Source organism: Melanotaenia boesemani, chromosome 4 (genome assembly GCF_017639745.1).
Source record: "Melanotaenia boesemani isolate fMelBoe1 chromosome 4, fMelBoe1.pri, whole genome shotgun sequence".
Lineage (NCBI taxonomy): Eukaryota > Metazoa > Chordata > Actinopteri > Atheriniformes > Melanotaeniidae > Melanotaenia > Melanotaenia boesemani.
In genome coordinates, this window is record NC_055685.1 from 3689361 (window position 1) to 3714875 (window position 25515).

The 25515-nt window shown below is 40.9% G+C and overlaps 2 protein-coding genes across 3 annotated transcripts in view; one reads left to right on the forward strand and one right to left on the reverse strand.

Annotated features, from left to right (window-relative positions):
* The first annotated feature begins 54 nt into the window (after positions 1-54).
* tbce (tubulin folding cofactor E) lies at positions 55-12034 on the forward strand. The gene is made up of 17 exons (XM_041983086.1): positions 55-176; positions 281-404; positions 1344-1428; positions 1553-1711; positions 1823-1908; positions 2186-2285; positions 2377-2479; positions 5309-5385; positions 5504-5596; positions 5677-5741; positions 5821-5885; positions 8395-8547; positions 10635-10773; positions 11018-11086; positions 11169-11228; positions 11301-11392; positions 11614-12034. The coding sequence occupies exons 2-17, from the start codon at positions 290-292 to the stop codon at positions 11707-11709; spliced, it is 1557 nt and encodes a 518-aa protein (XP_041839020.1). The 5' UTR covers positions 55-176; positions 281-289; the 3' UTR covers positions 11710-12034.
* Positions 12035-14713: 2679 nt separating this feature from the next.
* The window catches only part of LOC121638340 (nidogen-1-like), a 50050-nt gene continuing 39248 nt past the window's right edge, over positions 14714-25515 (reverse strand). The window contains exons 16-20 of one of the 2 annotated variants that reach the window (XM_041983066.1): positions 24042-24213; positions 23590-23747; positions 23374-23497; positions 22816-22928; positions 14714-17225 (exon numbers count right to left, since the gene is read on the reverse strand). In XM_041983066.1, the coding sequence (XP_041839000.1) occupies positions 17107-17225; positions 22816-22928; positions 23374-23497; positions 23590-23747; positions 24042-24213 (686 nt within the window). In that variant the 3' untranslated portion in view covers positions 14714-17106. Of the gene's footprint in view, positions 17226-22815; positions 22929-23373; positions 23498-23575; positions 23748-24041; positions 24214-25515 lie in introns of those variants that run through there. The other variant, XR_006010012.1, reaches the window with a different exon arrangement.

The window sequence follows — 25515 nt, forward strand, 5'->3', positions numbered from 1 at the left end:
TCCTAAATGTTTTCTTTACAGTTAAGTTCCCTGTAAAAACAAGTACGACGTTAAATTGTGTCATTTCCGGTAAACACCAGACAGATGCTGGATGTTTGGGTTTGTGAGCTAACTATCGAGATAGCTTGTAACTAGCAAAAAGCTGCAGTTGTAAAAATAAATAAATAAAATTGCAGGTAAATACAAACAATCTGATGTGAAGTTACAACGTTATTAAATGTCTCAAGTTAATGTAACACGACTTTACAGCTGTCTGTGTGGGATGTTTTCTCCTCGGAAGGGAAGCACTATGGGAGAGGACCCCACGGTTCCGGAGGTACCAGTGGACGCTGTGGGCAGGCGGGTGTCCTTTGGCGGGGAGCGGGCCACGGTTCGGTACGTGGGGCCGGTTCCACCAACTGCTGGTAAGAGCTACAATGTCAGGTGCGAATTTTACACTAACTTACCATAACGGGTTTTATAGCGGTCTGTATCAGTTGGTAACATAAGCGAGAAACTGTCCCACCCATCACAAAAAAACAAACAAACAAACAAACAAAAAACTCACTAATTACAATGTCCAGCGGGATCATTGTTAACTGGTTATAATCAATGTGTCAAACATGGGAATTCTTGGGTGCATACAAACCTTTTAACAGCAACTATGAGTCCGTCCAATGTCAAAAATAAAACTGATTACAGACTTTAAAGACATTTTTAAAAATATGAAGTTTGAAATACAAGATAACATGTATTGCAAACATGCAAAAGTCCTTTATCTCACCGAGGAAAGAAAGGCTCTAAACATTACTCATGTTGTGGAGTAAACACAGAAAGACACATGCTCAACCATATATTGCTCATATCTACACAAATGTAACATTTACTATCATTTGTCATTAATTCAATAAACAGATTGATGTTTTATGACAACATTCAGCTCAACTTTATTCATATAGCACTTTGTAAAATGCATTTGATCAGTAATGAAACCAAACAAGCACTGTAACAGAATAACAGGGGTTACTGGACTATAACTGCTAAACTATTGTATTTAAGTCAATCTGAACACATTTAAACTCTTTTTGGTGAAATATGTTGTTGGGCATTTAAAAGCACGTCTCATACATGTATGTGAGTAATTTTAACTGAAATATTGACACTTTTTGTTCTTTAAGAATTGACATCAACACACACACGCACACACACACAGAGAAAAAGGCATTTATAAACATATAACTTCTGAAAGCGATGTGATGAAAGAGGATAGAAAATAGGAAACTTTCTGAATCACAAGATAAAATCACCTTCTGAGTCCACGTTGCATGCTGACTTATTAAAATCAAGGTACTGTTTGTTTCTAGGGCTGTGGCTTGGTGTGGAGTGGGATAACCCGGAAAGAGGCAAGCATGACGGCAGCCATGAAGGAGTGCAGTATTTTACATGCAGGTAGTTATTTGCTTTGTCAGCGTTTCTGTGCTGTTCAGTGTCGTGATCTTGAACACTAGGAATGAGGCTTTCTCCAGAATGTATGTTAACTAATTGATATTTGATTTTCTTTCCTCTGATGTAGACACCCTACAGGAGGCTCCTTTGTCCGTCCAGCGAAGGTGAGTTTTGGAGTGGACTACCGGACTGCTGTGCAGCAGATGTACGGGGACTCAGAGGAAACCCCGAACAAGAAGATCTCCTTTTCCAAGAAGGAGCTTGAGTGGCGGGTTGTTGAGCGCAGGTATGATGTGTTTGTTTTAACCTCTGAGTAGTTATGTGGCTGTGATTTATCTCTGAGATCTTATATAAACAGGAGTGTGAGGATCAGGTTTATAAAATGTTGTCCCTACAGTTTGGAGGACCGTCCAACAGCAGTGCTGAACTGCTGCGACATCAGTGGACCAGGAGCTGCTGGAGAAATCAGGAAACTAACACCCAGTATCTTTAATCAGCCTTATGGGGCCTCAGTTTACAGCTTTCAGCTCAAGATTTCTTCATGTCAGCTTCTCCAGCACAGAAGCAGGATCAGAATAAATATCTTCTGTTTGTTGGACAAAACAAGGGAAACAGTGAAGGTTTAATGAGTCTGGGGAATGGACCTTGCTCTTTATTTTTCACTTTATTCAGTGTATGCAGGGAGTTGTGTAGCTTTAGACTGTTTACAGCTGCTTCCTTCTGCCATGTTAACGTCATAAACCTAAACAGCAGCGATTAGAAATTCAATGGTTGGACCTAAGCAGGTCGCTGCTGTCGTGTTGGGAGGATGTTGCCGCCATCACCGCGCAGCTGGATGAACTGAAAGGATTACAGCTCAGGTGTGTCTTCCCCTGAGGAGAACAGTTTTTTTTTTACTTTATTCCCATCAGCCTTCCTCCTACTAACAGTTTCTTCCTGCTTCATTTTTAGCAACAACAGACTGCGTTTGCCCTCCGAACCCTCGGCTTACAGCCAGGCGTTCTACAACCTTAAAGTCCTCGCCATCAACGGCTGTGAGATCACCTGGACGCAGGTGCGTAGCTCCATACACAACAGCTGTTCATCACAGTAAAAGATGGGAAAATTTACCATGTATACTTTAAATAGGTACTAAAACATTTTCTAAATATATAATTTGACCAAGTAGAAATGTTCACATTGGAACTTTATACTTATTGACTCTCACCGTCCACTTAATCCAGGGCTGTCCAAAGTCAGTCCTCGAGGGCTGCTGTCCTGCAGGTTTTCACTGTTTCCTGCTTCGACACACCTGACTTAAATGAAATGGATCAAAGAGCCAATTAAGTTTTGCACAATTATTCATTAATTTGAGTCAGGTGGTTTTGGAGCAGGGACACATCGAAAACCTGCAGGATTGGCCCTCGAGGACCAGAGCTGGAAACCCCTGACTGAATCAGTTCCACCTGTTCAGTTAAAGTAAATATCTGACATGGCAGACAGACTGTCTGAGTCTTTTAGAAACTGCTGATCTACTGGGATTTTCAGTGAAATCCGATTTGATTCCATATCGATTCATTTACAGATTTTTATGTAACTATAACTATTATTATAAAACACTGTCTGTTTCCATGACCATCACAATCAGATGTCTGAGAGTAATCAGATTACTGTAATAATCTGCCATGTCTACATGCATTTATGAAAAGGTTGTTGTCTACATTTACCAGTCGATTATCGGATCTATTTTGGAGCCAGAGGCGTTGAATTTAATCGTTTCTACGACGCATTGCGATGCGGACGAGGACGATTCTGCATCGATATTTACCTCAACAATCTTCTCTGTGTTCAATTACAAACAGACCAGAATACTTACAGGTTACACAAATGTATTTTGGCTGAAAAGGAGAACATGAAAACCATCTGCTCAACTTCCATATTCTGTCTGAACTGTCTACGGAAAGACTGAAGGGACAAAACACACTGCTTCACTGCAAAACATTTTGATAACAATGTCACATTACTGTAATGTTTCTTGATATCCCAGCAATAGAAAAATTAACTTCAATAAGTAAATTGAAAATAACATCATTGTTTACATGTTTATAAGTTTGTCAATATCAGGACATTCAGACTGATTTCTGAAAAAACTATAAACAGAGTTTATAATTATCTGACTGCTTGTATTCAGGACTCAACACATAGTGATGCATCCTGTCGCTGAATTTAATGGAATCGTTGACAAGATAATCGTAATCGATTTGAATCATGAGAACAGTGAAGATGTACGTACGTGCTTGAGTTGGGTCAATACTGATACTGGCATCGGATACCACAAACAAGTAAGGGTATCGACGAGTATTTCTGTCTAAACACCATCCGATACCTCGAAAACAGAATCATAATTTTTTCTTTCCTGCACACAGACACAGGAAGTTATGCAGACTTGCGTGACCGTTGTTTTGAGTCGGTAGGCGGAGAAGCAGCTGCACGTGAGTCACTGTTGTGCTAACATTTAGCATTAGCAGTATGTTAGTAATTTGGCCTCATTACTCATTAGAAAATCCCGCTAGTAAAACAGCCTAAAATGTTGGGCTGAAGTTTCCAGAGGCAGCAGGAATGCCTCCAAATGTAACACCAGCGACTTTATGAAGCATCTGGGTTGTCATCACACGAAAGAGCACGAGGAGTTTGTTGCCTTAAAGGAAAAGCACAACAAATGCTGGTAAATGCTTTTAAAAAACGTGAGGAATTTGCAAAAGAAAGCCAGAAAGCTACTGTTAGAAGGTTTTAGAATTTATTGTCCTGGAATAGCAGCACCTGTCCTTTGTGGAAACATTCAGTGTGAGTTTCCACAAGTTTCAAGATAGTTTTAATACAAATTCTTTGATTGGAGTTCAAGTTTAGTTACAGTCATGGTTTTAATAAAACATGAATTATATAAATAAATATTAAGGCTGTCAAAAATAACACGCCAACTGTGGTAACTAATTTATCTAATTAATTTAAACTAAATTATTGCTCCCTCATCCCCCACACTTCTCCTGGTGAGAGCTTTCAACACCTGCATGCCTTCATTAAAAAAAAAAAAACTTTTCCACAGTTCTGTACTAATTCGCCTTCTCCTCCACCGCTTCTATTCCTCCTCCCGTTGTTCCTGTCGGGGATCAGCTGATCAGCTTTTCTGTTGCTAGCACCGTCTTTCTTGTTGCGCATGCTAATCGTTCACCTGAGAAGGAGGAAACTAGCGGTTCATGTTTCGTCTCGAATTTACCCCAAAGAATTGTTAATGGGCGCGCTACCAGTCTCATGTCAGTTAGATCCATGTCACTGTCACGTGAAGCTGAAGAATGAAATAGAATTTATAGATCTCTTAATAAAACAACACAGGTATAAGATCGGTACTCAGTATCGACAGATATCTAAACCCCAGGTTTCAGACACTAGTCTTGGACAGTAAAAATGGTATCAGAACATCCCTAGTACGTGCATGGTGACGTTACTTTCTATTCGCTTTAAAACATTCGGTGGAGCATGCAGTCTTAGCATTAGCTGCTAATGTGAGGTAATAAGCTGCTCAGTAGTTCGTTGATGAGTCTAATCTAATGGTGAATAAAAACAATCTGAATGCGGCATCTTCTCGGAGGGAAGCTTATTTTGCACATTTAGGTTCCACAGCTGTTCACTTGCTTTCTTGAACATGACAAGGAGTTCATGGACTCCAACGGCCTCCACAGTCACCAGATCTCAGTCCAGTGGAGCAGCTTTGGGATGTGTCAGAGTCCATGGTCTGTCCCTGGCCTGTACATCTAGATTCCCTGAATCTGTTCAGTATTCTGCTCTGCGGGATTAATGGAGTGGTTTTTTAAGTTGATGTTTTCTTCTTCTGCTGGTCTCTGGTCAGATCCTGGAATGCGCCCCCATGTGGCCTCACCTGGAGGAGCTGTCTGTTCGAGAAAACGGCATCACAGAGCTGAGGAGGTAACTTCCTGTCTGGTTCTTCCTCACTAACCTGGTGCACCTACACTGTTGTACACTTTGTGTTTTCACTCAGTTCAACCAGCACCAGCCTCTCTGTTGAGTGTGTGTTGTTTTAAAGGCCGGAGGGAGTGCTGCAGTCCCTGAAGGATCTCAATCTGTCCTGTAACCCTTTAGTGCAGGAAAGTGTGCTGTGTTTATCTGCTCTGCCCAGGTACAGTCAGCATGACAACACATTTCTGTGCTGCATGTAACCCAGAATCATGTGATCCATGTTTTCTTGTTGTGTTGCAGGTTGGAGAACCTGAACCTGTCTAACACCGGACTGTCTGTCATTCAGTTTGAAGATGCTCCTCCAGGTAACAGCTGATCATCACCTCTTCATTTCCTCTAAGTGACATGTTGTATAAATGTGCTGAAGCGGTAAATTCTCTGTAGGAGGTCAAACAGCCATGTTTCCAGCTCTGAAGAGTCTCCTCCTGACTGAGAACAACATCTCTGAGGTCAGTGTGCTTTCCTTCCCAGGTTTTAGTTATAAACTGCTTCAACCAGAGAATATGTAGTAAACATCATCCTGATGCTGAGCTGATGTTGAGGACAACACACTGAACTGTTTACTCCGACCTGGTTAACATGTTCATCACACAGAATCCTTGTGTCCACCAGTTTGGCTGAACTGAACTTCACCACCACGGGGCTGAAATCATCACACACTGGAATCACACACACACACACACACACACACACACACACACACACACACACACACACATATATATATATATATATATATATATATATATATATATATATATATTAGTGCTGGGCAACGATTAAAATTTTCATCTGCATTAATCGCATGACATGCTGCGCAAAATGTCTCTTTCTTATAAAAGCAGGCCTACAGCTACATAAAGAAAATGCAGTAAATTTTGGTTAACAAACATCAGGGGTCTCCAACCTGCAACTCTGGAGCTGCAAGTGTCTCTCTGGACCTTCCACAATGCCTCTAAATACGTGGCTAAAATATTTTTTTAATCTATCTTTCTTGTCATGTCAGGCTGGAAACCAGGGGCGTTTTTTTCTTTTACATAATTTTCCACAAATATCTACATCCCTTAGAAGAAAATCTGTTTATCCTCTTTATTTTAAAACCTTAAAAATGGAAATAAAAATGTGATTCTTCAAAAATAACAAATATCCTATGGATAGCCTATATTAAATTGCCTTTTTGAAAAAGTCTGGTAACATTTGCGTCTCTAAAGTAGTTTTATTTAGCTGGCTGAGGGAAAAATGGCTCTTTGGATTGGAAAGGCTGCAGACCCCTGCACTAAACACATAAACAGGTTTAGCAGCAATTTTCTCTTAAAACAGCAACAGTTAAATATTTCTACATATATATTTATAAAATCACATATTTATGAGAAAGAAGGATGAAATGTTCAGGATTTACTAACTAAAAGGTAAAAAGTCAGCAGGATGAATTTAAAGCTGTGAAGCTGCTTCCTTCTAAACACAGAAGGAACAATATGTGATGAATATCAGCATCAGGTGAACAGACAGAAAGCAGGATGAGAATCTCACAGCTTCTAGATGGTGAGGAGAGAGAAATATTCACAATATGCACAATAACTTCCATCCATGCACCTTCAGGGCTTCATTATCCACATTTCTAAATTCTCTAACCTTTCAGACTTAGCTTGACTGCACCTGCAGCCTCCACTATCGGGAGTTAAGGGGTTAACATCTCGTTTCCAGGTGTAACGTCAGGTCTGTAGATGTAACTATAAACATGTGTGGTATCCACAGAAAGTCCAGAATCTCAGCTACCAGCTCAGTAAAACCATTTCTATCACCAACAAACACAGTTAAGACAACAAACAATTTAAAGACCAGGTACACAAAGTCTGAAAAATATGTAAACACAAATGATGTCTCCCCGTGTCCACCCCACGGCATGAACACGAACAAACGACTCCTCTACTGAAAGCTCACATCTCACAGATTCACAGCTGGAAGTTTCATCTCACTATGACCAAGATTCACCGAACCAGAGGCAGAAGAAGACCCGATTTATGCTGCACGTTTGTAAAAGTCAGAAAACATGTCTTACCTTTGCTGTCTTGCCTATTTATTTAAATAAATAAATAAAAAGCTTCTTGTTGTCTTTTGGGAGCAGTTTCCCATCCAAAAATCACGATGTTCTATCCATCTGCATGGGTTTAGACAAAGAGAAACGTCGGTTCTTCTTCTTTCTTAAGTTCCAGACAGAAAACATCTTTTCATTTCAATAAACCCGCTCTCTCCTGATTACATCAGACGCACCGATGCAGCAGGGAAGAGAGACATGGACGCCATGTTTCTGTCATCAAAGCCAGCGACCTGCAACAACAACAACAAAAAAAAACTTAGCACGCGATTAAAAATCTTTGCGTTAACATGCCCAACCCCAATATATATATATATATATATATATATATATATATACATATATATATATATACATATATATATATATAAAAGACAGTGCGAAGGACTTAAAGATGAGCATGCAGGTGTTTTCAGAAAAACAACATTTCATTTACTCCAACAAGGTAAACAGCCTTTAAAATGAACAAAACCAAACTTAACTAACAAAATAACTTCAAGCTGAACTATTGAGCAGAACTGACTTAACACACAGGAAACCACGGGACCAAAATACTGACTGATAAGAGCAGTCTTAAACACAAGAGGGGAAACAACTACTAACATATAAACTAAGAAATTAAACCGACCCGTGCAAGTTACCAACATCAGTTGTCTGCCCATCACACCCGATATTGGCCGAGAAATAACTGTCAGTTTCGGGGACAGAAAGTCTGGTCCGAGACGTCTCTGGATAAAACACACTGGACCAAAGTTTAAATTCGTGGTCTTTTTTTAACACGAACATCTGAATGCATGTCCAGTGTAATGATGCTGATGTGTTTGACATGTCTCTCTCTCTCTCTCTCTCTCTCTCTCTCTCAGTGGTGTGTTGTGGACGAGCTCGCCAAACTTCCCAGTTTAGTTCAACTTTCTTGTCTCCGAAACCGACTACTGAGTAGTGATGGAAACCCCAAAACAGCCAATCAGATACTTATTGCCAAACTGGGACAACTTGTTTTCCTCAACAAGTGTCAGGTATGTGTGTGTGTGTGTTTTCCTAAAGGGATGAAACTCTGACTGCAAACCAACTTATCAGGACCTGCAGTAAATGTGAGGGCTAAATTTGACCCCACGGGTACAACCTGACGATGCTCCTGCAGTGTTCAGTCTTGTGATGGGATTTATTTAAAGGCTCTAGTTGACAGGAAACACACTCTATCTTTTTTAGGTAGTTGATGAATAAGAGAGGATTATTGTTCATCCCATGTCCACATCAATGGCTGTAACAGAGTAACTACAGCTCATCCAGTTGGCAGGAATTCAGGTTCATCCCTCCATCCGTCCATCCCTCTGGTCCATCCCCCCATCCATCTGGTCCATCCATCCATCCCTCCGGTCCATCCGTCCATCCCTCTGGTACATCCCCCCATCCATCTGGTCCATCCGTCCATCCGTTTAATCTGAATTCTGTCAGTAGAGGAAAATGATGAAGGTGAAAGATGAGCTGATATCCTGAGAACTTCCTTAAAATGATCCAGTTGTCTCCTCAGTTTTCTACGAGGCAAGGCAAGTTTATTTGTACAGCACATTTCATGTATAAGACTTCAAAGTGCTTTACACAAAACATTAAAACATTACAGATGGTGCAAAGTAAGCTTTAAAGTATTAAAAGGCAGCAACAAATAGCAAAATAATCACAATTAAATAATAAATTAAATAAAAATTATTAAAAGCAAGATAAGTTAAAAGTCACTGAAGATTTCATGTACTGGTTAATGAGAAAAGAAATGTTTTTAACCTGGATTTAAAAATGTCTATATCTGGTAAAAATTTAATCTCCACTGACAGTTTGTTCCACTTGTTTGCAGCATAACAGCTAAATGCTGCTTCTCCATGTTTAGTCTGGACTCTGGTCTGGACTAGTTGACCAGAGTCTTTGGATCTAAGAGCTCTGCTAGGTTTATATTCTCTGAACATATCACAGATGTATTCTGGGCCTAAACCATTCTGGGATTTGTAAACAAGCAGAAGGGTTTTAAAATCTATTCTGTGACTGACTGGAAACCAGTGTAAAGATTTCAAAACTGGTGTGATGTGTTCAGATCTCTTAGTCCTGGTTAAAACTCTAGCAGCAGCGTTCTGGATGAGCTGCAGATGTTTAATGCTCTTTTTAGGAAGTCCTGTTAAAAGACCAGTACAGTAATCCAGCCTACTGGAGATGAATGCATGGATGAGTTTCTCTTGGTCTTTCTGGGAAACTAAACTTTTAATTCTGTTGATGTTTCTGAGCTGGTAAAAAGCTTCTTAGTAAAGCTTTGATGTGGCTGCTGAAAGTCAGATCTGAGTCTATCAACACTCCCAGGTTACGAACTTGGTTGGTGATTTTAAGAGCCCGAGTCTCCAGGTGTTTACCAATGCTGACTCTCTTCTCTTTGCTACCAAACAGAAAAAGAAAATTCTCCTTCATCCAGGTGTTTATTTGCTCCAGACACTGACACATTAAGTCTATCTGACTGCAGTCATCTGGCGACAGACACATAAAGTTGTCCGTCTGTGTAACTGTGATAATTACTGTTAAAGTTCTGTCATATTTGACCCAAAGGGAGGATTTACAAGTTGAACAGAAGAGGTCCAAGGACTGACCCCTGGGGGACTCCACAAGTCATGGCCACTCGCTCAGATTCATAGCTGCCGATCGTAACAAAATAACTCCGGCCTTCTAAATAGGACCTGAACCAGTTAAGGACCGCTCCAGAAAGTCCAATCCAGTTTTCCACACTTTGACCAGAGCTGTTTCAGGGCTGTGATGAGGTCGGAAGCCGGACTGTAATTTGTCAAGATTTCCACTTTCATAAGGCGGTTAAATATTGGTTATTTCTTAATAATCTTGATATAAAAGAGAGGTTAGAGAAAGGTCTATAGTTGTTCATTAAAGAGGTGTCTAGAGTCCTTTTCTTTAGGACTGGCTTCATGGCAGCTATCTTTAGTGATATGGGAAAAGGTCCTGATGCCAGTGAGCTGTTAACTGTAAGTAAGAGAAGCTTCCTCCTGCTGTTATGAGAACTTTTAAAGATCATCTGAGGTGTGAAGGTGTATTGAAGCTGCCTTCCCGTTTCCTTTAGATCAGCTCTGAGGACAGAAGGGGGGCGGAGTTGGACTACATCAAGATGTTTGGAGATGAGTGGCTGAAGGCTGGAGGACCGGGTCAGCCCAATTCTGAGTTTACCAGACAGCACCCACGTTACCAGAAACTCATCGACAGTAAGTCCTTCTGTCAGTACTCTTCTCCTCAAAAGATCAAGTTTTGTTTGACAAATTTTGCCTTATTTAAATGGGGAGTAATCTGTGGGTAATGTGTGAAGTTACATGTCGGAGTTAACCCCCGGGGACCTGAAGGCTGTTCCATCTATCAGCTGGCTCCTCTTCGTAGCCACTGCTCAGATTTCTATGTCTTTGGATGTCTGATCTCTTGATGAAGTTGATGGGGATGTTTGTGTGCTTTCAGAGTACGGAGCTCCAGATGAAGGCGAGCTGAAGAAGCCAGAGCTGTTTGCCCTGAAAAATCATCTGTTAAGTCAGTCCTGCCTCTTCCTGTTGTCTCTATTCTGAGTTAACTTCACTCTGAGGTCAAACTGAACTCTCTGTCTCCTCACCAGAGGTTACGTTTGTGTTTCCTGATGACCCCGACCGGAAGCCGATCGAGAAGAAGCTTCCAGGTAAAAAGTGAAAGTCTGTGCTATGTTTCTGTGGCTTAGTGCTGAACTCATCCGGCTGTTTGTCCTCTGCAGCCTCCATGGTTGTTCAGAAGGTGAAGGGGCTGCTGTGCAGACAGCTGAAGATCCCTACTGAAGGTCTGAGGCTCACTTACACCAGTCCCAAGGTAACTTTCAGCTAAGGCTGTTTGTGAAATGGGAATCCTGACTCATTTTCCCCATCAGTGGAGGTCAAAGGAAGAATGATGCTGTTAACTTTGGTCTGATTAGGAAACATGAATGTTCCAGATTTTTCATTTGTCTTCAGTAGCTAACGAGTCTAATCCAGAAAATGGGGGGTCAGTGTCATCGTCTATCTGAGTGATGTTAAATCTTCTCTCCATGACAGATGCTGGGGACGGAGTTTGAGATCGACAGTGACTTAAAGACGCTGCAGTTTTACTCCATAGAGAACGAGGACCGGGTGCTGGTCCGCTGGTCCTGACCTGGAGCTGCTCCATGTTCGCTCCCGTCATCCCAGCTGGACAGGACACAGACTCAGACTGAGAGGTGGACTTCCTGCTCCAGATGCTCCTCTAAATGTTGGATTCTTTGACTTTTTCTTCAGGCTGATGATCTGCTCTATGCTGGTGGAAATTTGTACAAAAACTCATAATCTGCTTTGTGCAAGGTGTAAAAATCTGATGGAGGATGTACCAGTCAAGCTTCCTCATGATGCATTTATGTAAAGATGTTTGTGGAGAAGTTTCCTGCTTCCTGTTTGCTCCATACACGAGTGGCTACATGCATAAAGAATAACCCACAAGTCTGAATCCAGGACCTGTGCAGTGTGTGTTATCAGTGTATCCATGGATACTTGACTAGTTCTGATTCAGGTGTTTAACAGGAAGTCAAGAAAAACAACAAGAAAAATACCTGCAGCTGATGATTAATGAGCTGAGAGAAAGCAGCTCTCCTCACGCCTTAAAATCCGCCATCATCATCAACATCACCACCAATCAGCTTTGTTTCAAGAAGAAATGAACTTAGAGATGCTCCTTTACTTAAGACCTCACATGACAAAACCCAGGATTTGCCAGTTAAGATATTAAGTTAAATGGAACGATTCAGTTTCAGATTTATTGTCCTGGAAGTGCTGTTTTTTTTTTTTAAAGTGAAAATATGTATGAAAACAGGTGAATACAAACACTGTAAACTTATTTAATTTACTAAGTACAAATACTTTGCTCGGTTGGGTTTTTACTATGTAATTTAACTTCTAGATATTTTATTTTATATTAATTTTGGTTGTAATGCTGCAGAATAGTCATTCGAAGTTTGTCTAGAAGCAGGACTTTACGTTTAAGTTTGAAGATTCTTTCAATATATTTTAATTCACAGTGAAACATCAACATCCTGCCAGTTTAACCCCTTCCTATCATAGACTATCTTGGGCTTCACTTCTTTCTGGATCCTCATGGTGTTTCTAAGGTGAATGCGGGGCTATCCCTGTGTAACACCTCTATTAAAACACCTGGAAAACTGCCCAGGTTCACTTTTTACCTTCTGCTGTAGCACAGTTCTTCATCAGATATTACTCTACTTATTTCTAGATGAACTGGGCTTCAATTCTCTGGTTTCCACTGGCAGTAATGTGGTTTTCTTTTAGTAGGAGAGAACCATTTACATTTTCTACTGCGTTCCAGGTGAATTTACTCTAACACAGTAACACATATCTTGATTCTCACGTCTCAGCTTTCTGTATTGACCAGGATTATACATACAGCCCTGATAGTTGTGAAGATGTTCTTTTATTTGTCAGGAGCAGAAAACTAGGCCTCTACAGGAAGAGGTTAAACTCAGCAGAGCTTTCAATGTCTCTTTAGTCTACATGAAATTATGAGCTTATAGCTGCTCATGTTTGGAAACTCCTGACTAAACAGAATTCTAAGAAGAAATCTAGCTCTTGTTGTGTTATGATGACCTATGTAATCAGCTGTGGTGGTGACACTAGTCAGGAAAATATCAACTGGTTTGTTTATAGTTAAAGAATTCATTTGGTTGTAAGAAATCTGAAACTGTTAGCTGATCTGATGTTATTCTGGAAGGAGAAATGTTTTTACTCTGACATGTTTTCAGCAGGTTTGACCTCAGCTGCAAGTTTATTGTTTACCACCAGGTGGCAGCAGAGGACGCATTTGATCAGATAGTTGGCTTAACGGAGAAAACAGTAGTAGTTCAGTGGAGGTAGATTCAAGGACAGAAACGTGTTTCTGATAGTTCAGAATAACTTTTTATTGATTAACCTGCTGTGATGTATGAAGCCAATTATTTCTCGTTATCTAAGAAAACCCTAATGACTCAGTATCAGGCCAAATGTTGTTTTGTGCTTTATTAAAGCTGATTGGTCAGAGAGCATCATGCCTCAGCAGTCTGTGAAAACAGGCTCCAGTAAATTTTGCTTTCACTTATAAATTACGTCTGAGTTGCTCTCTGGGAGCAGCTGTGTGTAGGAACAGCACGACGACTTTCCAGAGTAAAACTGCTGCAACGGATGAAGGTCATCTCGACTACAGATACACTTTATCCAAGTAAAAAGCACAATATATGAAGACAAAATATCATCATGAACAGATGACACCTGGCTGGAGATGGAAGCATTCTGTCCTTGACAGCAACTACTTCTAAAAGTAGAACCTTTAGTTATCAGATTCTCTCTGTGGAACTAGCTCCCAGATTGGCTTCAAAAAGCAGACACTCTCTTAACCTTTCAGATAATCTTCAAACTTTCCTTCCTGATAAATCTTATAGCAGGTCTGGCTTGGTGACCCTGATCCATCCCTTTAGTCGTGCTGCTATAGGCCGAGGCTGCTGGGGGATGTCCCATGATGCACTGGGCTCCTCTCTGCTCTCTTTCCTCCATGTAGAAATATCTGCCGTTGTCATTCGTGTTTCTCTTCTTCTTTCTCAGCAAGTATCCTTGGTTTAGATTTATCTTTCCTGTTCTCTTCGCCCCCAACCAGTCCAGACTGATGGCCGTCCTCCTGGTTCTGGAGGTTTTCCTTCCTGCTCCTGGTTCTGATGAGGGATTTTCGCTCCATCACCACCTGTAGCTCAGGATGAATTGAAAAGAATATTTGATGAAATCTTCAGATGTGTTAAATGGATAATCTCTCTTCACCATCTCTCAGGAAATGGGATTAATTTTCTGTGACATTCAGCATCTAAACTTTTGAAAAGATTTTTTCATATGTTTCCTGTGTTAATCTGTTTGTGATGCAAAGTCAACATTAACCAGTTATCAGCTCGTCAGGAGGAGGCTGAACCTTCCATACCTTCTACCAATATTTTTTATTTATTTATTTATTTGAGTGGGACAGTGCATGTTAATGAACAGACAGGCTTATATAGCATGAATGTAAACATACCGGATTATAGCAAATGCTAATTTCCATCCGTTGTCCCGGGGATTTGGGGGGAATGGGAGAACAATATAATACAATATAGACTGAAACAGAGATCTGATCGGTTAAAAACTGGTTTTATTAAGGCTGGACAGGCTTTAAATGTGACATCTGTGTTTAATGGTCAGTAGATACAGAGCATTTCCTGCTAACAAACCTGAGATGACGCATGAGAGCAGCCAGCAGGACTGCAGGCACAGATAACAAGAGTTATTCTCCACACTGCAACAATCCTGACAAAGGAGGGATCTACATGGAAGCATCTAGCATGGTCATGTGATAAATCCACATTGCCAGTTTTATTCAGTTCTTATGAAACTGAAGCTGAACTTTGTCCATTTCCTGAAAACAACTTGAGTCGAGTTTCCTAAAAAAAACCTAAAGAGTTTAAAACCAACTGGTTCTAGTAAAATTGAAGTGGATTTTTTTCCCTACATACATGAACATGGTCTCTGGATATGACCTGCACCTTCACAGTCATCATCATCAGGTAAAACCCGGGCTAACATTAGTAAATACAAAGAAAAGAGTACATCATCTGCATATAAGGTCATTATTTACAAGTTCATATAAAAAGATAGTGTGAGTTTTAAAGCAAATGAGGGAGTTTTAATAAAATCGCAACCATTGAAACCCAACTGAGCTCATCAGTCACAGGACAGAAAAAATCGTGTCATAAAGGAGAATTTCTTATCGGCAGAGATAACATTTCACCTGAAAAGCTTAATTTATAAATGATCATCCAAAATATAATTAACCAAGATTATATAGCTGTTTTTGTTGTTTTTCTTTTTTCTAGCTCATTAATATTGTTCCATTAACTGTTATTTACATCATAAAACAAAAGAAATGGCTCTGGTAGTTTCACATCTTATGGCTTTAAATGGTTTATAATAAAACAGAGAAGTCCTCCATCACCACGGCAGACTTAGACTGGTGCAGATCCTCAGTCATCCCGGTCATGGTAATCCTAAGAGCTAAAGAACAACTGCACCATTATCCGAAAGGTGTCTTCACTCCTAACCAGTTTGTAGGGAGTTGTGGCTTATAAACGTTAAAGGAACATTCACATGACTCACTCAAGATCTTAAAAAAGGGAAACTAAACAAGATGATTCCTTTTTGCTGTCAGTAGTCTAATTCTCTTAAAAATAAGACAAAGATTTAACACCAAATTAAATCAATAATACTTGATTAGAACCTAAACTCATGCCAGTTTGCACCATTCACAGTTGGCAGGAATCAAATGATCAACCTTCCAGTTATTGATCAACCCACTTTTCCACCAGAGCCACGATCAGCTGTGCCGTGTGCACTGCCTCATAGGCAAATATTCAACTCAGAAGATTCATCTAGTTCAGTTTCTCCTGGGCTAGTAGCTTTTTTTTCTTCTTTTTTTAAACATAAACCTAAAATGAGATTTTCACCACTTGCCTGGATTTTTTTTTTCTATTTCAGGAAATCTTCCCAGGAGTAAATATGTAACTGCACTGTCAGATTAACTCACAGTCTTTTCATCTAAGTGTTTTTTTTTCCTTTATATGAAGATGGAGCATTTTTGCAGTGTGTGAACTGGTGCTAGGAGGTCCTGAAACAGGTTTTACAGCTAAAATTGGATCTTAAACTGGGTCTCAGTGCAGCCTTGACTTTCTTTTTTTGGTGAAATGGCCTGAACAGGTTGATCAGGTGAGTCGGTGACATCATGTGACGTTAAGGTGTGAATAGAAGCAGAAACTCCCCACCAACTGGTTAGAGGTGAAGAAGACTTTCAGAAGATGAAATCTGAGGACTTTTCTACTGCATTAGAGAACAAGAAGTAAAAAGCCAAGTCTGGAAATCCTGAAGAGATTCTTCACATTTAACTGCACAGAATACACAAATATACGAGAAAAAAATCATAAACCTGACAAGCTTTTTTTTAAAAAAATGTTAAACATTTTAAGACCTTTGGGAACTTTGTTCACAGCTACAAAAACACTGGACTGTTTCATCGCATCAAAGACCACATCTGGTAGAAGCATCAGGGAGGTCAGAAAAGGCACAAAAAATCTTAGAATCAATATGAAGTTGATTTTTTAAGTAAATTTTCAAATGTATATTGTTTATTTGTTTATTTATTGCCTGCCCAGTCATCTGCCACCTAAAAAAACAAACAAACAAAAAAAACAAGCAAACAAACCTGCATTCATGTTTCTGAAACTCTTGATGCAGGAGTTCTGGTCACAGATTGATAAATAAACCATCTGACTTTTAACAGTAACAGGAAGTGACTCATCCCACCTGAAGTATGACATCATAAATACGTGAGCTAAGACTGGATGAAAACACAGAAGACCTCTAAAATGATCTGAGTTCTTTTCAAGTAAAAAAAGCCAATAAGGTGTGTTTATTTCCTTGCAGCAGCAGCTGGTGGTGGTGGTGATGGGGCATTCTGCGCCCTCACAAATTCCGTTCCACACACCGACCATCAGCGGTGTCCGGACAGCGACAGCTAAAGCCTCCGAGCCGTGGAAGACACAGGTGGGAACAGCCGCCATTGTCGGAGCAGTAGTTATAAACTAAAGGAAAAGAAGAGAGGGAAAAGGTTTAGGACATCATGAATCCACAGCTGCTCCCAACAAGAGAAAAACCTCTGGAGTTAACGTCTCCAAACAGAAGTGGAAACGACTGACAATGGTCGTAGATTTATTCAGTCTTTGTTGACAGATCCAGCGGCTGTTGTTGCAGAGGAAGAAACGTGAGAGCAGCTTCAGGAAGAAGATGAACATTCCTCAATCCTCCGTTGGTCCAGAGAAAGCAGCAGGTGAAGCTGTTTCTCATCACTGCCTGCTGTATGGTTCAGGGCTCAGGGCCAGCTGGGAGTCCACATCTACAGCTGTCCTCCCTGAGGACACATCAGCCTGCTGTTCCCACACTTATATCCCTCCATGTGCTTATATGAGCCTGCAACCAATTACTCCCCTTACTGGGCACATCTGTACTCCCACTGCATTAAACTGCCTTCATCATCATCATCATCATCATCAGTCAGGTGGAAACAGACATGAGATCTTGCTGATGAAGCTCAACTTCTGAATCATGATGCAGGTCTGAGTCGTTGGGAAAGGTTTTGGAGAGTCCTGTTGGGTTTGGTTTAGGTAATGAGGGCTGCGGGGTGGGGCCTCTGTGGATCAGGCCCTCCTCGCCACATCCCACAGATTCTTCATCGTCCTAGAGCCTGAGTCTGTAGGCCAGGTCAATGTCTTCAGGCTCTGCATCACGTTCTTCAGCAGAGTTTCTGCTGTTGTCGGGCACTTTCATGTTGTGATTGACCAACAACAGGTTGAGTGGTATGCCACTATGATTGGGTGGTCACAGTGTAATTCCCAAAGAGGTCAGGACTTCAGGTTTCCCATCAGACATAAAATGAAATGATCAGTGTTATTCTGCACCTCCAGCTGGTTTTAATGTTTCTGAGCCACATAGACTTTACAGCTTTGATGTTGGTGGTAAAAAAAAATCTAAAAACAGAAAAACAAAGGTAATGAAAAGCAGCTGTAACTAAGTCAGCTGGAGGAAGATGACAAGGCTCTGCTGGGAGGTTGAGACTACGGGACACTGGGATCGGGGTGGCGGGGCAGCTTGGAGGCCGTGCCAACATGAGAATGGTTTCGGGGTGACGACAGGAGACGGATCTCTGGAGGATGGCCCAGAGGCTGTGACCACAGGAGCCAGCCAGGCAAGGACCTCATTAGTGGACAGCCAGAGAGCAGGTGACAGAGGAGAAGGGACTGCTCTGGTGAGCCACAGGACAGCCACAGAGCAGGAATCCCCTCAGGTACACAAGCAGGAACCAAAGGCAGAGGAGGATCAACCCCCTGGGAGACAGAAGTGACCTCCTCGGGCACAGGAACCACAGGAGATGAAGGAGCGTCCCATTCCAGTACCTCCTCGGAAGCAGGAGCAAGGATTGGTGTGGGCCGTGTCAGTGGCGTGGACCGCTGAAGCACTGAATGGGACCTGGGTGCTGGCGTGGGAGGCCGTGGAGCCGGAGATGACACAGGAAGCATGGGCAGGTAGATTGGGAACCAAAAGGTTAAAGGCAGACACCTGCGACACAGATGAACTTGGGGATGGATGAATGACGGACTTCAAGCAAAGCATGTAAGTCCTCTTTGGAATCAGAAAACATGTCAGGTGCACCCGAAAACTCAAGATACCAGGGTTTAACAGGTCCACAACTGTCATTGCTACTGTCATCTGGACCAGTATGGGATACGATTCAGCTATACTGACATAATAAGCCTTTGTGGCAAGGCCTCCTCATAATGATCTAGGTCCGCTGGGTCCATGGTGGTCACATCATTCTGTCACGGTGAGTGGGATGCGAGGACCCAAATGCAGGCTAACCAAACATAAAGCAGAAAGAATGCAGGAATGAAAGTTTAAAAAAAAAAAAAGAACCGGAGAACTTACATGCTAGAAACGGGGAAAATAACAAATAATCTGACAATGAGAACCTGAAACCTAGGAGTATAAATACACTAAGGTCAACAACAAACAGGTGAAGTGAGTTTGCTAATTAATTCAGATGAGCTGACGTACAGGAAGCAATGCAGAATACAATGCACAAGGGGAATGAACTACAAAATACAAAAGGAAACCAGACAAGGCAGTAAATCCACAGGAACATAAAACTAAACCAAAAACCCACAGATCATGACAGTAACCTTCGCACCCCTCGAGGGGTGTCTGCCTGGTCAGCCTGCATTTAGGTCCTCACATCCCACTCACTGTGACAGTATAGCTATGTCCCAATTCAGGGTCTATGCACTTTGTAGCGCAGGTTAGTCGGCTACATACATCACAGTAGCTGCATTTCCATCACCTCTAGAATTGCACAAAACCTAAATATCGTAATCAAAAAACTGGTAATGAAAATACCTACATTTCGAAAAAACATTGAAATATTGCAAAAAAGTTTTTACACTCTCATGAGGAGATTTTCAGATGTGTCGATATAGAAGTATGTCGCAGAAGTGTAATGGAAACACTTTTTTTGCATTTACACGTCACCGGGCATGACTTAGGGTGTCATGTGACCAGTTAATTTTAAGTAAAAATGGCACAGTATGTATGGACAGAGGAGGAGATGGAAATCGTTTTACAAATAATTAAAAAGCAAAATATAACATATCATAGCAAACAACAGCAAAATGCAGAGTTTTACAAGGCATTGGAAATCTCCTTCCTTCTCAAAGTGGAGTCTCGCAGGATGAGATTTTACAAGAATTACGGCTCATGAGCTAAACACCATTCAATGGAGACACCTGCAAAATGCAATTGTATTTTGTTGAAGTTTATAATATATCCCTTTATTTTGCAAAAAACTGTAATGGAAACCTAGCTTGTGGCATGCCAAGCACTGTCCCATTTGGGAGGCGCCTCCGAATCCACCCTACAAACCCTCCATTTGGCATGTAGCGAAGGCTAATGGTGGTGCCCTCTTTTATCCCAGAATTCATTTCGCACAAGATGACGGTGAATGAGCAACAAAGCTCCGAAGAGTATGTTTTTAATTTACCTCACTTCAGCAGAAATGTGACTCAACCAAGTAAATGAACAAACGTTTGTTAAACAGCGACATTAAAATCATGTAATATTTGATATTCGTGGATCTTAAGGGGTTAATGAAAAGTGTGTACGTCTGGGAAACAACAAAGCCTCAGGTAGCTTTTTTATTTTATTTTTAGGGCTTGGCATGTTAATTGCGCGTTAACGTAACGATTAATTAACAGTGTTCATTTTTTAATCGTTAAGTTTTTGATGACAGAAACATGGCGTCCATGTCTCCCTTCCCTACTGCAGCGTTTGATGGAATCAGGAGAGAGCGGGTTTATTAAAATGAAGAGACATTTACTGTCTGGAACTTAAGACAGAAGAAAAAGAACCGACGTTTCTCTTTGTCTGTCCAAACCCATGCAGATGGCAGAATATCCTGACTTTTGGATGGGAAACTGCTGTCACCAGGAGACCGAGGTCCCATACAGGCTCTTGGTAAATGCATTGAGGAGATTAATGACTGGATGTGTGTGAACCTTCTTCAGTTACACAAAAACAAAACTGAGGTGTTTGTATTTGGAGCCAAAGAGAAACGATTAAAGGTCACCACAGAGCTTCAGTCTATACACCTAAAAACCACCAACCAGGCCAGAAATCTGGGTGTAGTGATGGACTCAGACCTAAACTTTGAGAAACACATTAAGGGAATTATAAAATCAGCCTACTATCAGCTTAAGAACATGTCAAGGGTAAAAGATCTGATGTCTAAGCAGGACCTGGAAAAACTAGTCCAGCTTTCATCTTTAGTCGGCTTGATTATTGTAACAGTGTTTTTACAGGTTCTACCTAAAACATCAGTCAGACATCTGCAGCTTATTCAGAACTCTGCTGCTCCAGTCCTCACTAAGACCAAGAAAGTGGACCACATCAGTCCAGCTCTGAGGTCTTTACACTGGCTGCCTGTTCGTCAGAGAATAGATTTTAAAGTTCTGCTGCTGGTCTATAAAGCTCTGAATGGTTTAGGACCAAAATACATCAGTGACCTCTTGACCCAGTATGAACCTACTAGAACCCTCAGGTCATCTGGTTCCAGTTTCTTATCAGTCCCCAGAGTCAGAACCAGACATGGAGAAGCTGCATTCAGCTTTTATGCTCCACATGTCTGGAACAAACTCCCAGAAATATATTAATATATATTTTTAATGAAGAGCCACCATAAGATATTTGTTATTTTAGAAGAACCACATTTTTATTTCCATTTTTAGGTTTTTAAAACCTAAAATGTTTTATAAAAAGAGGATAGACAGATTTTCTTCTAAGGGATGTAGATATTTGTGTAAAACGATGTAAGTTAAAAAACAAGTCCCTGGTTTCCAACCTAATGACAAGAAAGATAGATTTAAGAAAATATTTTAGCCTCGTATTTAGAGGCATTGGGGAAGGTCCAGAGTCGCAGGTTAGAGACTCCTGATGTAGTGTTAGTAAACCAAAATCTACTGCATTTTCTTTATATAGCCGTAGGCCTTCTTTCAAAGGAAAGAGACATATTGCATGTAACAAGGTGATTAATTGCGATTAGTCGCAGCATGTCATGCGATCAATCACGATTAAAAATTTTAATTGTTGCCCAGCACTATTTATTTATTTATTTATTTTTTACATTATTAAGTTTAAAAGGTCGATGTTATCGTTCACTGATGTTTCCTATGATATGAAAAACGTAGGAACTTCAGAAGTTTAAGTGATTCAATGTCCTACGTTGCTGCTATGGGAAAATTCTTGTCAGCTAGCTAGGCTGTCTCATTTCACAAATGGTAAACAGCTTCAGAGTGCATGCACTACGTCGGACCCTCCGTAGCCCATGTAGTCTTTGCAAAGTCTGGTCCTTGAGATCTACTATCCTGCAACTTTTAGATGCAGCCTTTTTCAAACACACCAAAATCAAATTGCTGAATTCCCTCCGGGAATTCCTTGTTAGAAGCACCATGAGGGTCCAGAAAGAAGTGAAGACCAAGATAGTCTATGATAGGAAGAGTGAACCCTTCACTCTAAAACCATCTCCATGGAAACCAGGAGGACCTTCATGGTTAATTTCAAACTAAGGCAGAGTCATAGGAGAACACATTAGCATTAGCACATTAGAGTTTTTAGAGCTGGAATCAAACTTTTCACCATAAAACAGCAAAAGTAAGACATGATTTCTGGTTCTGGCTGCTAGCTCCAGAGTTTCTGTCCCACCATGATGAGACAGACATCTCTGTAACCAGCAGCTTTTCTACTTTCATGTGACTCCTTGTTTGTGTGAAGTGGAGAAATTAGCAGAAGCTCTAAAGTGGACAAAGATGTTCTCATGGTTTTCTTACATTCCCTTATAATTGCTGTGGGTTTGAACTGTGTTTGGTTTGGACGCCAGTGCTTGGTGGAGTCTTTTAGCTGAGTCTGCATAAATCTTCTGGACTGTAGTATCTCACGCTGCTTCTCGTCAAGGCGAGGTCTACCTCTTTCCTTTCACTGGTTAAGTTTCCTGATTCTCCAGAACATTTCTGCTCACACGCTGAAAAGTGAGATTAACTGTAGGAGGCAACCTAACTGTTACACCATGCGTACCTTGCTGACACTGTGTCGATGTCGTGGTGATGCCATAGAGTCGGGAGCGTCTCTGTGGCAGAAACTCGTCGGTCTCTTTCTCTGAGTGACGGTCCACGGCAACAATGGCCTCCCTGGTGAAAATTCACAACAACAAAATTTTGAACAGCTGTTCTACTGTGTATTAACACTAAGCACCACATTAACAGAGAAAAAATGTAATTTATGACAAGATTTACAGCTAATTATAAAATTATTTATGTTTTAGAAATTAGGTTTGATTACTTTATGGCACCAGACGTCATTAATGCGTTAACTTTGACAGCCCTAGTTTGGTCATGTGAATGTATGGCTACGTCTCATTGGTGAAACTGCCGTGCTTCCCAATGTAGTGGAGTAAGAGTGGTGTAAAAGTAAAAGTAAAAAGTCAAGTGTAGTAAAAGTAGTAGGAGAAAAACATTACCCAAATAAATGTAATGAACTTAACTCATTATTGTCCATAGAATAAGATCTGGTTTCTGACATGTATCATGTTAGCTGAAGGAAATGCAGATCTGTTGACATATTTCTCGCCGTTACCTCCTCCAGTCACTGTAGTAGAGGCTCCTTCCAAAGGAGACCAGAGCAAACGGATACTGGATCCCTTCAGCTATCTGCCTCCGCAGCTGCCGGTGAGGATCCATACACTCCACCCTCCGTGTCCCTGCAGGATGAAACGGATCAATGAATCAGGAACAAGTAACTTAAAGACGCTGGTGGATGTTAGGAAGGTTTTTCCCACCAAGAGTGACGGACCTGCGTCTGCCCAGCAGAGCTGCTGGTTATCCAAGTCAAAAGTCAAACCGTTAGGAAGCCCTAGGTCATCTTTGACCAGGATGCTCCGATCTGTTCCGTCCATGTTGGACATCTCGATTTTAGGCCCGTCTCTGTTCCAGTCTGCCCAGTAGAGTCGCCTAAGGCCAACAGGACCAAACCAGTTAGATGGGGTAGTTTTCATCAATGCAACTCATTTTAATTCAGCTTTTACTCTTGTTGTTAGGATGCATATAAATTTGACCACTACTGCTCATGTCAGTGCTACTAGAAGTCATTTTCAGATTAATACGACTTCTGCTACCCTGTTACCAAAACCACAGCTCACACTGTTTCCTGCGTTCACAGTAAATTCGACGATTTATTACTGTTTATTGATCTTTATGAAGAAGTTCTTATCAGTAGACCAACACCTCCCTCCCTTCATCCCTCACCCGTATGCTGGGTTGGTGACGATGGGTCGAGGGTTGACCAGATCGGTGTCAAACAGGACTCGGCGCTGGCTGCCGTCCAGCTTAGAGACCTCTATGGTGTCCCGCATGGAGTCGGTCCAGAAGACGAGCCGGGCCACGTGGTCAATGGCGATGCCTTCAGGACTCTGCAGCTCTGAGATGGAAGGAAAACACACACCGTGGTTCAGGCACAGTAAAAGTCACCGTGGATCGATGGTGGTCAAACAGGAACAGCAGCAGGACAACAAAGATGTCTTCAGTCATGGAGACGATGTCCCTCTCCTGCAGAGATTCCTGACTGAGCTCTACATGCTGCATGATAAGCTTTTAGGAAGCACTTTGGGTGACTTTTATGCATCTGATAAAGTGCTGCATAACTTAAATATAAGAAATACATAAAATATAAATCTGTTTTCTGAAGTAATCATAGAAGGTGACAACAGATGTCAGATGTATGTGTTCAACCAGGCTAACCAGTGTGTGAAATATGGGTGGACATAGTCTTTTTCTCTGTAAGATACAAATCATTTTGTTTGTAATATCAATTAACTCTTTTTCCATATTCACGTCTTGTGTAATAATCTTTATAATCTGTAAACTGAGTTTTGGTATTGACACTGGAAAGAACTTAGAGTTGTTTTAATCCCTGTAATCAACACAGATTCTAACCAAAGTTAGAAAACAGGACTTATTTTGATAATAAACCCAACCCTAAAAAAAAAAAGTAAAAAAAAAATCAAACTAAGGATTAGACTTTGTTGAAATGTAAGTCTTTTTTTAATTTTGATCTTTGGAAAAAACTTCAACAGACAACATTTGAAGTGTTTTAGACTATGGTGACACCATAATTTCTCGCTGTGTTTTATCTCTAATTCCTTCCAGCACACACCAATATGATCTTTCTAATCTGGTGTCCTGGTCCTCTCTGAATCAGGATACATCACTGATTCATTTTAGTCTACAAAACTATAATGGATAAACTCCTGTTATATTTGAGAGGTTTCTTAATACCAATCAATAACTTTTAGAATGTGCGTTCAACCAGACTCCATGTAAATCTGAATTTATTATGTCTTTTATTTTTATTAAGGTGTCCTGGAATTCCTTTCAGGACACCTTAAAGATTAGTAACTTGGTCTCTTTTGGTCGTTATTAGGGACTAGTTTAACTGAAGTTTGTAAATGCTGCTCTTGAGATAATTGTAGAGATAATTTGGATCTGTTTTACAGTTTTATTTTACAGTTTGTGTTGGCTGCTATAGCGTGACGTCTTGGCCAGGTCTCCCTCCAAAAAGAGACAGTCTGAAAGGACTTATTTGTTAAATAAAATAAAAGTTAACAATGAGCCTGCTGACATTGCTGTTAGTGATATCTTCAGTTCAGGAAGAGGGTTAGAGTGTTCAACAAGCCTTTGCAGGATGATGCATCACATGCATCCGAGCCAGCAAAGTCCTCAA

Excerpts from the sequence above, each read along its gene's own strand:
- tbce (XM_041983086.1), top strand. The coding sequence starts at position 290 with ATGGGAGAGGACCCCACGGTTCCGGAGGTACCAGTGGACGCTGTGGGC. Across the intron at positions 2,480-5,308 it reads GTGAGATCACCTGGACGCAG|ATCCTGGAATGCGCCCCCAT; the intron begins GTGCGTAGCTCC and ends GTCTCTGGTCAG. Across the intron at positions 11,393-11,613 it reads TCACTTACACCAGTCCCAAG|ATGCTGGGGACGGAGTTTGA; the intron begins GTAACTTTCAGC and ends TCTCCATGACAG.